Source organism: Sus scrofa, chromosome 14 (genome assembly GCF_054392235.1).
Source record: "Sus scrofa isolate SSC_HxYL_T2T_F1_AM1 chromosome 14, Sscrofa_HxYL_maternal_Yorkshire_Landrace_v2.0, whole genome shotgun sequence".
Classification (NCBI taxonomy): Eukaryota; Metazoa; Chordata; class Mammalia; order Artiodactyla; family Suidae; genus Sus; species Sus scrofa.
In genome coordinates this window covers 136,782,349-136,798,156 of record NC_139396.1, presented here as the reverse complement: position 1 = coordinate 136,798,156, position 15,808 = coordinate 136,782,349, and the positions used below count along the sequence as shown (strand labels likewise).

General features: G+C 37.2%; 2 protein-coding genes and 1 long non-coding RNA gene across 26 annotated transcripts in view; 2 read left to right on the top strand and 1 right to left on the bottom strand.

Moving 5' to 3' along the window:
* PCGF6 (polycomb group ring finger 6) overlaps window positions 1–15,808 on the top strand; it is a 1,082,924-nt gene that overhangs the window by 170,064 nt on the left and 897,052 nt on the right. The gene's annotated exons all lie outside the window — the stretch shown is intronic.
* Window positions 1–15,808, top strand: part of NT5C2 (5'-nucleotidase, cytosolic II) — a 166,077-nt gene that overhangs the window by 111,144 nt on the left and 39,125 nt on the right. For 19 of the 24 annotated variants that reach the window (XM_084995304.1, XM_084995313.1, XM_084995305.1 and 16 more), the window contains one exon: window positions 3,901–3,974. The exons of the other annotated variants lie outside the window; for them this stretch is intronic. In XM_084995304.1, coding sequence (XP_084851430.1) covers window positions 3,901–3,974 — 74 coding nt within the window. The remainder of the gene's footprint in view (window positions 1–3,900; window positions 3,975–15,808) is intronic. 24 annotated transcript variants of the gene reach the window in all.
* LOC146397034 (uncharacterized) lies at window positions 8,750–14,388 on the bottom strand. The gene is made up of 2 exons (XR_014826858.1): window positions 12,628–14,388; window positions 8,750–12,340 (listed from the first exon to the last, which is right to left on the bottom strand). It is a non-coding gene; the product is annotated as an uncharacterized LOC146397034 (long non-coding RNA).

Sequence of the window (15,808 nt, the reverse complement as noted above, 5' to 3'; positions counted from 1 at the left end):
ATGTTATGAAATGTTTATCACTAGTGAACATCCATCATCTCCTATAGATACAAAGTTAAAGAGAAAAAATGTTCCTTGTCATTTGAACTCTTAGGATTTTCTAACAACTTTCATATGTAACATACAGAAGTGTTTATTGTATTTATCATGTTGTACTTTACATCCCTCATCCTTGTTTAACTTATAACTGGACGTTTAATCACCTTCATCTCATTTCCCCCTTCCTCTCCCTCCTCTGGTAACTACAAATCTGACCTCTTTTTCTGTGAGTTTTTTTTGTTTGTTTTTGAAGTATAATTGACCTATAACACTATGTTAATTCCTGTTAAACAACATATTAATTCAGTATTTCTATACATTTCGAAATGGTGGCAGTGATTATTTTAGCAGAAACGATAGATTTTCTTGTTCTTGATCTATGTCATTCCCAGAGTTCCTATGGGTAACACCTAAGGTACATTATATTTTTCTGTATCCTTAAAAAATACGATAAGGAGTACAGGCTTAACCGCTCTTCTGGACAAGAAAGAAACGGGCAAACTGTGTAGCTGGGTCTATTATAGTTTCTTTCTAGCTTTAGCAGTGACTGAGTAATATTAGCAAAAGTATCCTTTTCCCTGTGATTTTAGCTGTGCCTAAAACCAGCTTACATCATTCTTTTATCAGGATCACAGCTATTTCTTTTATTATGTGGTACCACATATATCTCCTCCAGATAGAAAAATCTTCCAGTCTGTTCCTGTGTGAATTCCCATAGAATATTTTAGGCCTGTCAGCTGTTTGGGCTCTGATCAAGGATTTGATCCAGTTGGCCCCCTAGCCTGAATTGAGAGTGTATTTTAAAAGCCTCGGCTTTTGTGTGTTTCCAGAGTTAAAACCATTACTTGGTGTCTTTTCCCTCACTTGTGCCTTTATAAAGATTTATATAACTGGAAAAAGGTGATTATAAAGTAGATGCTCTCATTAGTAGAAAGAGTGAAGTTTGGTGAAGTGGTAGAAGGGTCTTGTGATATATTTGGCATTGTGGGGTATTTAAAGAAAAATTTGGGTGGGTGTTGTTTATCCCTAGTTCTCTGTATCTTTCATCTATCCACTACTCTTTTCTCCCCCTGCCTTCCATTTTAACTCAGTCAAGGTAAATGTTGATTTTCTAGAAAACCAGATTTTCATAGGGAAAGAAAATAGAAGTATTTTATATAACATTTCTCTCAGGAACTAAGAGTTTAATAGAGCTAATCTAGTGTGCATAGCATACTATAAGTTAGGATTTTCGTATTTTTTAGAAGATAACATTTCCGAATTCAAGGACTTACTGATTTTTTATTTTCTTTTTTAGCTGCCCTGCATCGTATGGAGTTCCTGGGCAGGGGATCAGATCTGAGCCATAGTTGCAGTCTACGCCACAGCTGTATTAACACTGGAATCCTTTAACCCACTGTGCCAGGCCAGGGATGGAACCTGCATCCTGGTACTGCAGAGACGCCACCAAACCCATTGCACCACAGCAGGAACTCCAAGGACATACTGATTTTTAAATCCCCAATTTAAATGTTTTTAAAGAAAATATTTAATTATTTGTCTGCATTTAAAATTGGTGCATAGGAGTTCCCATCGTGGCGCAGTGGTTAACGAATCCGACTAGGAACCATGAGGTTGTGGGTTTGGTCCCTGCCCTTGCTCAGTGGGTTGACGATCCGGCGTTGCCGTGAGCTGTGGTGTAGATTGCAGACGCAGCTCGGATCCCGCGTTGCTGTGGATCCCGCGTTGCTGTGGCTCTGGCGTAGGATGGTGGCTACAGCTCCGATTCGACCCCTAGCCTGGGAACCTCCATATGCCGCGGGAGCGGCCCAAGAAATAGCAAAAAAAAAAAAAAAAAAAAAAAAATTAAAATTGGTGCATACATTCTGAGATGGGAGGAAAAGTTTGTTGGTTATGTTTTTGTTTTTTTGGTTTTTTTGGCTACTCCCGTGGCATGCAGAAGTTTCCCGGCCAGGCATTGAACCTGTGCCGTAGCTCTAACCCAAGCCACAGTAGTGACAGTGCTAGATCCTTAACCCACTAAGCCACTAGGGAACTCCAAAGAGTTTTCTTTTAAAATTTAATGCAGTAATAATTGAAGCGTTTAAAAATAAGTCATTACCTAGATCATTGGTTTCCAAAGTCTTGAGTATTTCATCAGTTAAAATATGGAACATTCATCCCTGTGTGTACTTATTTATAAGTTATCTATGCTACTGTTCTTACTTGTATATAGTAGAAAATAAGCACAAATTAGACGTTTTTAAATGATGAGATAAATTTGAATAGATGGTGTAGTATTTTCTTCAGTATCCCTGAGGAGTCTTCCGTATCCCCACAAGCAGTCACTCCTCTTTGGAGACTACTGACCTAGATTGTTAATGAGGGAAAGCCCAGCCCAGACATCTTTATTTTTACCAAGTTTCCTGGCTGATTTGTAGCATTCTCATTTCTCACAGTTACTTATGAAATGAAGGCAAAGATAAAGTTTGGTAAAAGGAAGACAAACCATTTGATAATTTTGGCCACCAAACTTGGGGATCAGGTGGAGGGGTATCCTTGTTTTCAGAGTTGACTAAAACCCCGAAACACCGTCATGTTGATGATCCACCATACTGTTATATGTTTAGTCTTCCCTGTGTTCATAGTGATCTTTCTGAAATTTGAATCTAATTATTTCATTTCATCAAAATCTGATAATTTGTTTTTGCCTCCATGATAAAGTCCAAACTCTCTAGTGTGGATACAAAGTCTTCATTATTTTGACCGCTGCTATTCTTTTCAGCTGTATAACCTTTATTAACTCTTTCCCTACTCCTCAGAAGAACTTCCATTTGAAAAAAAAGAAAAAGCAGAAAAGCAAAACCAAAGAAAAACCAGCTTGAGCCACAGTAAATATTTTGTGGTTCACTACACACCTGGTCTTTATTATTCTGTCTTGAATGCCTTTTTGCTTTGTCCTATTGAAAAACTTCTGATTGTTTTAAGATCCGGCTCAAAAATCTTTCCTGAGCTAAACAACACATACTCTCTCCTGCATTAAAAAAATTTTATTTATTTATTTTTGGTCTTTTTAAGGCTGCACCCACAGCATGTGGAAGTTCCCAAGCTAGGGGTTGAATCGGAGCTGCAGTTGCCAGCCTACAACACAGCTAGAGCAACGCCAGATTCAAGCTGCATCTGAGACCTACACCACAGCTCATGGCAACACCGGATCCTTAACTCATTGAGTGAGGATTGAACCCGGGTCCTCATGGATACTAGTTGGGTTCGTTACCACTGAGCCACAACAGGAACTCCCTCCTCCAATGTATTTTATAGCATTTATTGAACTGCTGTAATTGTTTCCTTAAGTCTTTCCCCTGCTAGGCTAAATTCATCAAGGATAGAGATTATAAGTTAAAAAAGAAGTTCTATGAGGGCAGGTACTCTTTTGTGCTCTGCCATATCACAGTACCTTCATATAGTAGACATTCAGGAAGTATTTGTTGAATGAATGTGTTTACATTTATGTCTTTAGTGTCTGGCATATAGTAAGCATTAAATGAACCTCTGTTTACTGAGTAAATTACAAATAAAGGAACAAATTATAAAATCTCAGAAAGAAGTTCATTTTATGGGATCAGACTTAGAAAAGGAGAGCTGATTCTCTGAAATCTTGAGTACATGGCATTGTTAAAATCAAGATACAATAATAAAATTCACATTTAAAAAAATCTGATGGCACTTATGGTATAAGGAGGACTTGAATAATTTATATTATGAATCAATATTGATATTTAAATGAGATCTACAAAGATAGCCAAATAATTCCATTGAACTTAACATTTTTTGTTGTTGTTTCAGTGTTAATGAGATATTACTTTTTACTCCTTTCTTTAGGGTGTTTGTGAACCGAAGTTTAGCCATGGAAAAAATTAAGTGTTTTGGTTTTGATATGGATTATACCCTTGCTGGTGAGTAGCACTTTCTGATTGCTTAAGGACTGTTACTTTGGATTTAACACAGTAGGCCATTCAGTAAACATTTGTTGATGTAGTCATGTATTTAGCTGCCAGAAGCTCTTTTTATCATGCTGTTTCCTTTGAGATTTGTGAATATTGAAATTACCAGATGTCCTTGAGATTTAGGTTGTTCAGATAGGTAGAACAAGTGCTAAATTATATTAGAGACCCTGGTAAGAAATGACATGATGAGATTATACATTAATGTGTTTATGTGGGCACTTTTTTGGCTTTTAACTCTAATAAGCTATTCTTCAAGGATGGAATTTTGTATCTATCACAGGTAAACTTTCATCAGTTATTTTTTTTTTTTTTTTTGGTCTTTTTAGGCCTGCACCCATGGCAAATTGAAGTTCTGAGGCAAGGGGTCAAATTGGAGCTATAGTTGTGGGCCTACGCCACAGGCACAGCCACAGCAACACAGGATCCGAGCCATGTCTGTGACCTACACCACAGCTCACGGCAATGCCACATCTTTAACCCACTGAGCAAGGCCAGGGATCAAACCCGCATCCTCATGGATACTAGTTGGGTTCGTTTCCACTGAGCCACAATGGGAACTTCAGTTAAAATTTTTAATGTTATTCTTAAGACAAATGGAAAATGTGTTCATTTTCTATTGAAATGATTGTATACATACTCTGTAAAGACTGTAAGAAAAAATAATTTTTAGCTTTGTTCATTGTCAAATCTTAAATAGCACTGTGCTGTTTTTTCCCTTCCTATCTCTGATCCATATTTGAAATAATCAGTGTTAGCCAATAGTTGCAACGTCTTTTTAGAATTTATGAAATTTTTATTAAAACATTTGCAATCTGGCAAAAATATCATTTGATTTAGGAAGTAGTATGGATGAACAGTAAGAATCTACCATATAGCACAGGGAACTATATCCCTCCTTATACCATAAGTGCCATCAGATTTTTTTAATATCTTGTAATAACCTGTAATAGAAAATAATCTGAGGAGTTCCCATTGTGGCTCATCAGGTTATGAACACAACATAGTGTCCATAAGGATGCGGGTTTGATCCCTGGCCTCACCAAGTGGGTTAATGATCTGATGTTGCTACAAGCTGCATGGTAGGTCACAGATGCGGCTTGGATCTGGCATTGCTGTGGCTGTGGTATAGGCTGGCGGCTGTGGCTCTGACTCAGCCCCTAGCCTGGGAACTTCCATATGTTGTGGGTGCAGCCCTAAAAAGGGAAAAAAGAAAATAATCTAAAAAATAATATGTGTGTGTGTATATAGTATAGCTGAATCACTTTACCATACACCCAAAACTAACACAACATTGTAAATCAAGTATACTTCGATTAAAAAAAGAGAAAACCTATAGGACGTTCCCTGGTGGTGCAGCAGGTTAGGATCCTGCATTGTCACAGCTCTGGCATAGGTTCAGTCCCTGTCCCAGGAACTGCCACCTGCCATAGGTGTGGCCAAAAAAAAAAAAAAGACCCCCCAAAAAACCCCCAAACCTAAACTAAAAAAAAAAGGTAGTAGGAATGAAGGACTGGGTAGTAGGAATGAGCACATGTGCGTATATGTATGTACATGTACATGTTTACAACTGTGATCCTCAGAAAAGAATCTTTCAGAAATTTTTTTCTAGTAAATACTATCTTTAAGTACACAAAAACCTTACAATGTATAAATTCACTTATCTTCATAGACCTTTTATAGAACTGTTAGAAAACTGACTTCCATCTCCAATTAGACAAATACCAATTTGGTATTCAATTTAGGCTACAAATATAATGAATTATATAAATGTACAAAAATGAACATATGCAGTTTATATGTACTTGCCACATAGATGTAGGCATGATATTTTACCAAACAAGTTATATATTAAAAATATACACTGACTTGATTTGAATTTCTTTCCTCCATGTTTTTTGTTATTGGTTTTCTATTGTCTTAAAGATGTTTTTGCAACATTTAGATTCTTGTATGTTTTTTTGCTTTGGACACAGACAATTATGTATACCTGTCAGAAGGCAGTTGGAAGCCCTGTACTTTCTCAGTGTAGATCTTTTTTTAAAACTTTTATTGTGGTATAGTTGATTTACAGTGTTGTATTTGCTTCATGTTTACAACAAAGTGAATCAGTTATACATATACATATGTCTATACTTTTCCCCCATATAAGTTATTATAGAGCATCTCAGTGTAGACCCTGCTGTCCATTGAAAATATTGCAGTCTTTCTTCTTTCTAGAATTCTGGCTCTCCAGGGAAAAGAATGGCAAGGTAGTTTGGCAGCTATAAGGAATATTAACTAAAGTAGAGAGAGAAGTTAATGGGGCTGAAAAATGACAAAATTTTTTTCACAGTTTTTAAGACAATCTCATTGTATTGAATAAGTATTGAAGTATTTATTGGAAACCTGTATTGTGTCTAGTGCATTTGGTTACTGACCATTGATGTAACCTATATATCCCACAGAAGAATTAAACAATGAATTCTCTTGTTTAGCGAAAAAGTCACTGAATCTTTTCTAAACTTTAAGACTACCTTTTTTTAATGTGCTTTTTTTATAATCCTACTTTATATTTTAATTCATACTCTTATTAGTCTATATACTAATATACTTTCCTTATATATAATAGTAATTATTAACATTGCTAAGTTATTGTTAATTATTACTAAGTAATTGTTAAGTGCCAAATATATAACATTTATTATATGCCAAACCCTGTTCTAAGTGTTTTACATAGGTTATTTAATATGTTGATTATCTCATTCACATAACTTATTAATTTTTAAAAAAATCCCTATGAAGCAGATAATATTACTATCTTCATTTTACAGATGATGATAAGATTTTAAGGACTTTGTCTAAAGACAATCAGCTGTGATATAGCTGAACTAATAATATTCAAACCTCAGCATATATGTATATATATGTATGTAATAAGTTTACATTATCATTTTTAATAATGGCAGCTTATAGTGAGATATGATTTCAAAGTAATAAGCACCTCCCCATCCTGGACAAACCAAGACCTAAGCATTCATAAGGGCAGAGCTCTTTAAAGTAGCCCCTTGAGAGACTATATATTATTCCAGCTAGTCTATGTTGGATGAAAAACATTGTTACTGTCCTTGTGGTATGGCCTTCACTTCATAAAGCCCTTAGGAAGACAAGTTTCTTGACTTCATACTCTCATCTGTTTTCCAGAGTGGTATTCATTAAATTTATCTGTAAATATCTTTTGGTTATTCAGAAAAACAAACAGGAAGTTCTCTGGTAACTCAGGGAGTTCAGGATCCGGCGTTGTCACTTCTGTGGCTTATGTTGCTGCTCTGGCTTGAGTTCGATCCCTGGCCAGGAACTTCTGCATGTCATGGGTGCAGACAAAAAAAAAAAATTCGATCTCCGACCTTACTCAGTGGGTTATGGATCTGGCATTGCCGTAAGCTGTGGTGTAAACTGGCGGCTGTAGCTCCGATTTGACCCCTAGTCTAGGAACCTCCATATGCCGTAGGTGTGGCCCTAAAAAGACAAAAAAGTAAAAAAATAAAAAATAAAAACAAAAACCAGACAACCCATACCCTTGAAGTGCTAAGGACTTTTCATCGTGTGCTGTGAGGTACAGAGGTACAGAGGTACAGAGACAAGACTAAAAGGAGTATTCTTTGAAAGCTTTGAGTATTTGTGATAAATATCCCTAAAATAAGTATAATTAGCCTCACAGGATGAGTTCCTGGGAAGGGCCTGTATTTTTTCTGAAGTGTCTTCTCCGTGTAATCCTGATACCGTGGTATGTCATTCCACGGAGCAGTTCGTATGTCACTTAAAGCTTTTGTTCACTTGCTGTCTCCTCTTTGGCCTGAGAGTTCCTCAAGGGTGAAGGCTTTCTTTTTCGCATTTATATCCCTTGTGCCTAAAACCTGGCATATAGTAGTTGCTCAGTAAATATTTATCAAATGAACAGTTTATGTGCATAAGTTTTAATATATGAGTTTGAGTCAGTCATAGTACTTTACTCAGTATAAAATATATACTAATTTTTCAAATTAAATACTTTTCTTTTATATATATATATATATATATATATATTTTTTTTTTTTTTTTTTGCCTTTTCTAGGGCCGGTCCCACAGCATATGGAGGTTCCCAGGCTAAGGATCTAATCGGAGCTGTAGCCACCAGCCTACACCGGAGCCATAGCCACATGGGATACGAGCCGCGTCTGCGACCTACACCACAGCTCATGACAACGCTGGATCCTTAACCCACTGAGCAAGGCCAGGGACTGAACCTGCAACCTCATGGTTTCCAGTCAGATTCGTTAACCACTGAGCCACAATGGGAACTCCTAAGTTAAATACTTTTAAATATGAACTTATTTTTAAAAGTTTAGTAAACTTCATTGAGGATTAAATTACTACAATAAAATACGTTTTAAGTAAATAGATTGAGTTTTACAAAATGTATATGCCTTTGTAACCACTTTTTTCTTTTTTGGGCCGCTCTGAGGCATGTGGAGATTCAGCTGCAGCAACATGGGATCCTTTAACCCCTGTGCTGGGTCAGGGATCAAACCTGCATCCTGACATTGCAGAGATACCACTGATCCCTTTGAGCCACAGTGGGAACTTCCCTCATTGCCTTTTTTTTTTTTTTTTAATTTTATTTTATTTATTTATTTATTTTTTTGTCGTTTGTTTTTTGTTGTTGTTGTTATTGCTATTTCTTGGGCTGCTCCCACGGCATATGGAGGTTCCCAGGCTAGGGGTCCAATTGGAGCTGTAGCCACCGGCCTATGCCAGAGCCACAGCAACGCGGGGTCCGAGCCGCGTCTGCAACCTACACCACAGCTCACGGCGACGCCGGATCATTAACCCACTGAGCAAGGGCAGGGACCGAACCCGCAACCTCATGGTTCTCAGTCGGATTCGTTAACCACTGAGCCACGACGGGAACTCCCCCCTTATTGCCTTTTTGAAGGCACTTCTCTCTCCTGCCCTGTTCTTTGCCCCAGGGCTTTTTGTCACAACAGATTAATTTTACCTTTTTCAGAATTTCATGTAAATGGAATCATACACTAATGTACTCTTGTTTTTGTCTTCTTTTGCTCAGCATGTTTTTGTAATTCATTCATGTTGTGTCTGTCAGTAGGTAGTTCATTCTTTTTTTTAACCCCTAATTTTTTAAACTTTTTATTTTGAAATATTTTTAGACCTAGGGAGGAGGTACAAAAATTTACTTTTTCTCTCTTCTGATGGTCATCTTACTTGACCGTGGTTGATTATAGCATAATTATAAAAACTAAGAAATTAACATTAGTACGGTACTGTTAAACTACAGACTTTATTCAGTTTTTACACTAAACCTTTATTCTAATCCAAGATCTAAACCAGAATCTCACATTGCATTTAGTTGTCATATTCTCCTTGTCCCTTCGTGACACTTCCTAAGTCTTTCATGTCTTTCATTGCTTTGACACTTTTGGAGAATACTGGTTAGGTAGTTTTGTAGGATGTTCCACAATTTGGGTTTGTCTCATGCTTTTTTATGAATAGTTTGAAATATTAAGCATATATGGGAAGAATACCAAAGAAGCAATATGCCCTTCTTAGAGCATGATGTCAGGGGTACATAATGTTGATAGGTCTTATTACCTGTGATGTTAATCAGTCAACATTAGGAAATTCTCGTTTCTCTTTAAACTACTTTTTTTCTGGAGGGAAGGCCAAATAGTAGTCCTTTCTTTGTAAACCACAGTTCGTTTATCCATTTATCTGTTGATGGGCATTTGGGTTTTTCCAGTTTGTAGCTCTTGTGGGTAAAGCTGTTGTGAACATTTGTATACAAGTCTTTTTGTTGATGTATATTTTTATTTTTCCTGGGTAAATACTTAGGAGTGTAATTGCCAGATTATGTTTACCTTAGAGGAAACTGTCAAATGGTTTTTCAAAGTAGTGATACCACTTTAAATTCCTACCCACAAACATGAGAACTCCAGTTGTTCCACTCCTTACAACACTTGATACTCTCAGTCCTTTGAATTTTGGTCATTCTAGTGAATATGTGGTATTATTTCACTGTCGTTCTACTTTGTATTTCTCTGTTAAGTGGTGATGTTGAAAATCTTCATCCACTTATTGGCTCTTTGTGTTTCTGTTGTGAAGTGCCTATTCAGATGTCCAAGTTATAGAAGTTCTTTTATATTCTGAATACTAGTCCTTTGTCAGTTATATATCTTGTGAATATATTGACTAATATGTATTAGTCTGTCGACATTCTGTTCCATTGATCTAAGTGAATATCATATGGACTTGACTGATTATTCTAGGTTTATAATCAGTCTTAAAGTTAGGTAGTGTTAAAGTCTCTAACTTTATTCTTTTTTTCAAATTGCTTTGATATTCTAGGTCTTTCACATTTCTATATAAATTTTAGAATAAGCTTATCAGTTTCTCAAAAAAGCCTGGTGGAATTTTGATTATTAGGGCTGCACCTGCAGCATATGGAAATTCCCAAGCTAAGGGCTGAATTGGAGCTGTAGCTGCTGGCTTATACCACAGCCACAGCAATGTGGAGTCTGAGCCACATCTGCGACCTACACCACAGCTCAAGGCAACTCTGAATCCTTAACCCACTGAGTGAGGCCAGGGATCGAACCGAGTCCTCATGGATACTAGTCCTGTTTGGTAGGGTTTGTTACCTCTGAGCCACAATGGGAACTCCACCTAATCTTTTTTAGTATCTTTTAGCAAATTTTTTTTTTGTGATTTTTGATGTAAAGTTCTTATACATATTTTGTTACATTTATCTGTTAAGTATTTTCATATTTCATGGAGCTGTAAATGGTGCTTTAAATTTCATTTTCTGGGGTTTTTTTTGTCATTGGCATTTGGGGATGCAGTTTATTTTTGTATATGGTGACTTGCTTAATTGGCTTATTAGTTTTAGTAGCTCTTTTATAGATTATTTAGAACTGTCTATATGTATGATCATATCATCTGCAAATGATTTTCTTTTCTAGGCTATATATCTTTATATCTTATATTAAAAAATGTTTTTGGCCTTATCGCACTAAAACCTTAGTGTCATATTGAACAGAAGTGCTGAGAATGGACCGTCTTGTATATTCTTGATCCTAGGGTGAGAATGTTCAGTTTTTCATGATTAAGTATGATGTAGGTTTTTTATAGGTATTTTTTATCAGCATTGAGGAAGTTCCCTTTCATTCTTAAGTTTTCTGAGTTTTTTTTAATGTGAATGAGTGCTCAATTTCATCAAATGTTTCTTTGCCTCAGTTGAGAGGATCATATTTTTTTTCTTCTTTTTTTAATTAAAAAAAAATTTTTTTTTTGGTCTTTTTAGAGCTGCACCCACGGCTATGGAAGTTCCCAGGCCAGGGGTCTAATTGGAGCAGTAGCTGCTGGCCTACACCACAGCCACAGCAACGTGGGGTCCAAGCCACATCTTCGACCTACAGCATAGCTCATGGCAATGCCAGATCCTTAAATCACTGAGCAAAGCCAGGGATCGAACCTGTATCTTCATGGATGCTAATCAGATTCATTTCTGCTGAGCCATGATGGAACTCTTGTTTTTTCTTTTTTTAAATCTGTTAAAAGGATGAATCGCATTCATTGTTTTCTGAGTGTTAAACCAACCTTGCATTCCTGGAATAAATCTTGCTTGGTCATGTACTTTAAAAAGAATATATTGGCAAATTTGATTTGCTGGTACTTGGTTGAAAGATTTTGCCTTATGTTCAGGTATTGGTTAATAGTTTTCTTGTAATGTCTGTCTAATTTTGGTTTGAGGGTAGTGCTGGCTTCATATAATGACTTGGCTTTTTTTTTTTCTTTTTAGGGCCACACCTGTGGTGTATGAAATTTCCCAGTCTAGGGGTAGAATGGGAGCTGCAGCTGCCAACCTACACCACAGCCACAGCAACACCAGATTTGAGCCACATCTGCTACCTATACCATAGTTCACAGCAATGCCAGATCCTTAACCCACTGAGCGAGGCCAGGGATTGAACCTTCATCCTCATGGGTACTAGTCAAGTTCATCACCACTGAGCCACAACAGGAACTCCGTAACATTTTTTTTTCTTTTAAGGGAAAATGATTTGAGAACCATTTCCTTTTCCTATTTTCTGAAAGTTTGGGTAAGACTGGCATTATTTTTTTTCCTTAACTATTTGCTATAATTAACTAGTGAAGCCGTGTAGGCCAGGAGCAGAAGTTGCCAGGCTAGGGACTGAACCCGAGTTATGTCAGTGACAATGATGGATCCTTAACCACTAGGCTACCGGGAACTCCTGTGGGAAGGTTTTAAATTACACTTTCAACTTTTATTTATTTTTTTTGTCTTTTTTTGTTGTTGTTGTTGCTATTTCTTGGGCCGCTCCCGCGGCATACGGAGGTTCCCAGGCTAGGGGTTGAATCGGAGCTGTAGCCACCAGCCCACACCAGAGCCACAGCAACGCTGGATCTGAGCCGCGTCTGCAACCTACACCACAGCTCACGGCAACGCCGGATCCTTAACCCACTGAGCAAGGGCAGGGACCGAACCCGCAACCTCATGGTTCCTAGTCGGATTCGTTAACCACTGAGCCACGACGGGAACTCCCTCAACTTCTAAACATATGTATAGGGCTAGTCAGTTTCTGTTTCTTCTTGTATTGATTTTGATAACTGTGCAATTTTATCCAAGATTTAAATTTATTGGCATCAAATTATTCATAATATTCTTTTAATGTCTGTAGGATCTGTTCAAATATTCTCATTTTCATTCCTGATACTGGTAATTTGTGACTTTTTTTTCCTTCATCAATCTAGCTAGACATTTACCAGTGTATCAATCTTCCCCCACCCACTGGCAAAGAACTACCCTTTGTTTTCTGTGAGTGCATGAGAATGAGGACAATTTAAATTTAAAGGTGATTTTAAATTAATTATTTGTAACGATAAGGTTCCAACCTGCTTTTATAATAATTGCTAGCTATAAAAACAGTAGTAAGGGAATTCCCCTTGTGGCTCAGCGGTAACAAATCTGACTAGTATCCATGAGGATGCGGCTTCAATCTGTGGCCCCGATCAGTGGGTTAAGGATCTGGTGTTGCCATGAGCTGTGGTTGTAGGTCACAGATGAGACTTGGATCCTATGTTGCTATGGCTGTGGTGTACACTGGCAGCTGTAGCTCCAATTCAACCCTAGCCTGGGAACTTCTATATGCGGCCCTAAAAAAAGCAAAACAAAAACAGAAAACAGTAGTTACTTATAAAATTAGTAAAGTACTATCCAAATATTTTAGGCATCATTATTTTGTTTATATTTTTTATTAGAACCCAGGCAATAAGCACTTTTATTTTTTATTATAATTATTATTTTGAATGTTTTGCTTCAGTATTCTAACTTAACACCATTAACATTTTTTACATTGTTGACCTACTTTCTTGCTTCAAGTGTTTATAAACAATGCCAGTTTGCTGGGCATAATGAAATGTGACACAGTGCATTTTCTTTCATTTTTTCCCTCTGTATATTTTTACTTTAGAGTTTGGGGGAATCAGAGAAGTGGTTGTTTTCTCTTTTTTTCCAGTATTAGTTCTGTATATATTAAGTACTTAATAAACAGTAGCTACCTTCTTTGTGTACTGCTATTCCTAATAGAGAAGACATTCAGTAAGTTTTTTTTTTGGTTTTTCTTTTTGTGGCTGCACCCATAGCATGTGGAAAGTCAGGGATTCAGTCTTAGCTGCAACTGTGATTTATGCTGCAGCTGTGTCAATGCTGGATCCTTTAGCCCATTGCACCAGGTTGGGGATCAAACCTGTGCTTGCACAGTGACCTAAGCCTCTACAGTCAGTTTCTTTATAATGACTTTTATTTTTTCTGCTATAGTCAGATTCTTAACCTACTGTGCCACAGTGGGAACTCCAGCATTTCCTTTTTTTTTGCTGGAGGATGGAACAAGCCAATAAGTGTTCATTTTATCTGAAATGATTAGATATGTTATGAAATTTCCATCCAGCATAATCTATGAATTGGCTATTTGTGGCAAATAGTGTTTTGAGTGATTCAGAGTTACCATTTACAGCATAGATGGATTACTAGTTTTCAGAGTTAGAATGTAGTAAAAATGAAGTTCCCATTGTGGCTTAGTGGTAATGAACCTGACTGGCATCCATGAGGACGCTGGTTCAGTCCCTGGCCCCACTCAGTGGGTTAAAGATCCAGCATTGCCGTGAGCTGTGGTGTAGGTCACAGACGAAGCTTGGATCTGATGCTGCTGTGGCTGTGGCATAAGCCAGCACCTGTAGCTCTGATTCGACCCCTAGCCTAGGAACTTCCATATGTTGCGGGTGTGGTACTAAAAAAAAAAAGAAAAAGAGAGAGAAATTGATGTCCTTGTAGTTTTAAAAATTTTACGATTTTGCTTACAGTTTAGTACACGTATTCCCCTGAATGTAATATGTCAGTGTTCAGTAACAGTCCATTTCGTTAAGAACCTCGTTATCTTCATCTCCGAATGCCAGCCTCATTCCTCAGTTTTTTAGAGAAAATTCCTTTATCATCAACTATCTCTATAATTAAAGCAAGCTGTACATTTTTTGCTTTTATTAGTTTTTTTACGGAATCTCCTTGTAAGATTGACATTTTTATATACGATAAAAACTGAAACTCCTAAACTAAAAGCTTTTGGAAATAAATCAGTTTTAATCCTGAAATCTGCCCATAGAATTAATGCTAGGATTGGTATTTAGCTCCTTATCTCTGTAATACTGTAGATTAACACTTTATTTCTCTAATGGGATTATGTACATGAACTATGGTCTAACGTGTTTGTCTACTAAGTACAGTTTATATATATGAACTGAACATATATATATATGTCAGTGTTTAGAATCTGGGTAATACTTAGTCTTGTATATTAGCTTTGCCACTGACCAGTGGTAGACTGTTTTATGTAAAAAGTACCTATCAAGTCTATTTATAATTTCTTACCCCAAATTACTTGAGCAACATTCTTTCCACATGATATAAATATATATCAGTAACTGGTCCTTTGAATTTTTGACTTCCTCTGGAGGTAAGTGTTTTTTTGTTTCCTCTTTCTTGAGGCTTCTCTTTTTCTTAATTAGACCTGTTGAGTGCTCTGGTTTCCTATGTTAACCTGCCCTCATGTAGGTCCTTTCTAGATCTCAGATTTGTGTTTGTGGTCTTTATCTGAGAGTAATTTTTAGCCTTTTTATGCTTAAATGGGGCAGACTGATGGATCAGACTTGTGAGCTCATTCTCTAGGACAAATAAATCAAAAAAGATCTTGCAAGTCTAAAGATTAGGTCTTTAGACTTGTGAGAGAGCAAGAAAGTTGTTTTGTTTTGGTTTTTTTAGGGCTGCACCTGCAGCATATGGAAGTTCCCAGGCTAGGGGTTGAATCGGAACTGCAGCTGTTGGCCTACTCTGCAGCCACAGCAACACAGGATCTGAGCCAAGTCCGTGGCCTACACCATAGGTCACAGCAACACCAGATCCTTAACCTGCTGAGCGAGGCCAGGGATCAAACCTACATCTTCGTGGATACTAGTAGGGTTTATTACCACTGAGCCACAAAGGGAACTCCCTGTTTTTCTGACCTCACTTAATATGACAATCTCTAGTTGCATCCATGTTGCTGCGAATGGCATTATTTTGTTCTTTTTATGGCCAAGTGGTATTCCAGTGTGTGTGTGTACGTGTACCACATCTTCTTTGTCTGTTCATCCATTGTCTGTATGAACCACATCTTAATCTGTTCTTCTGGTTGTTACCA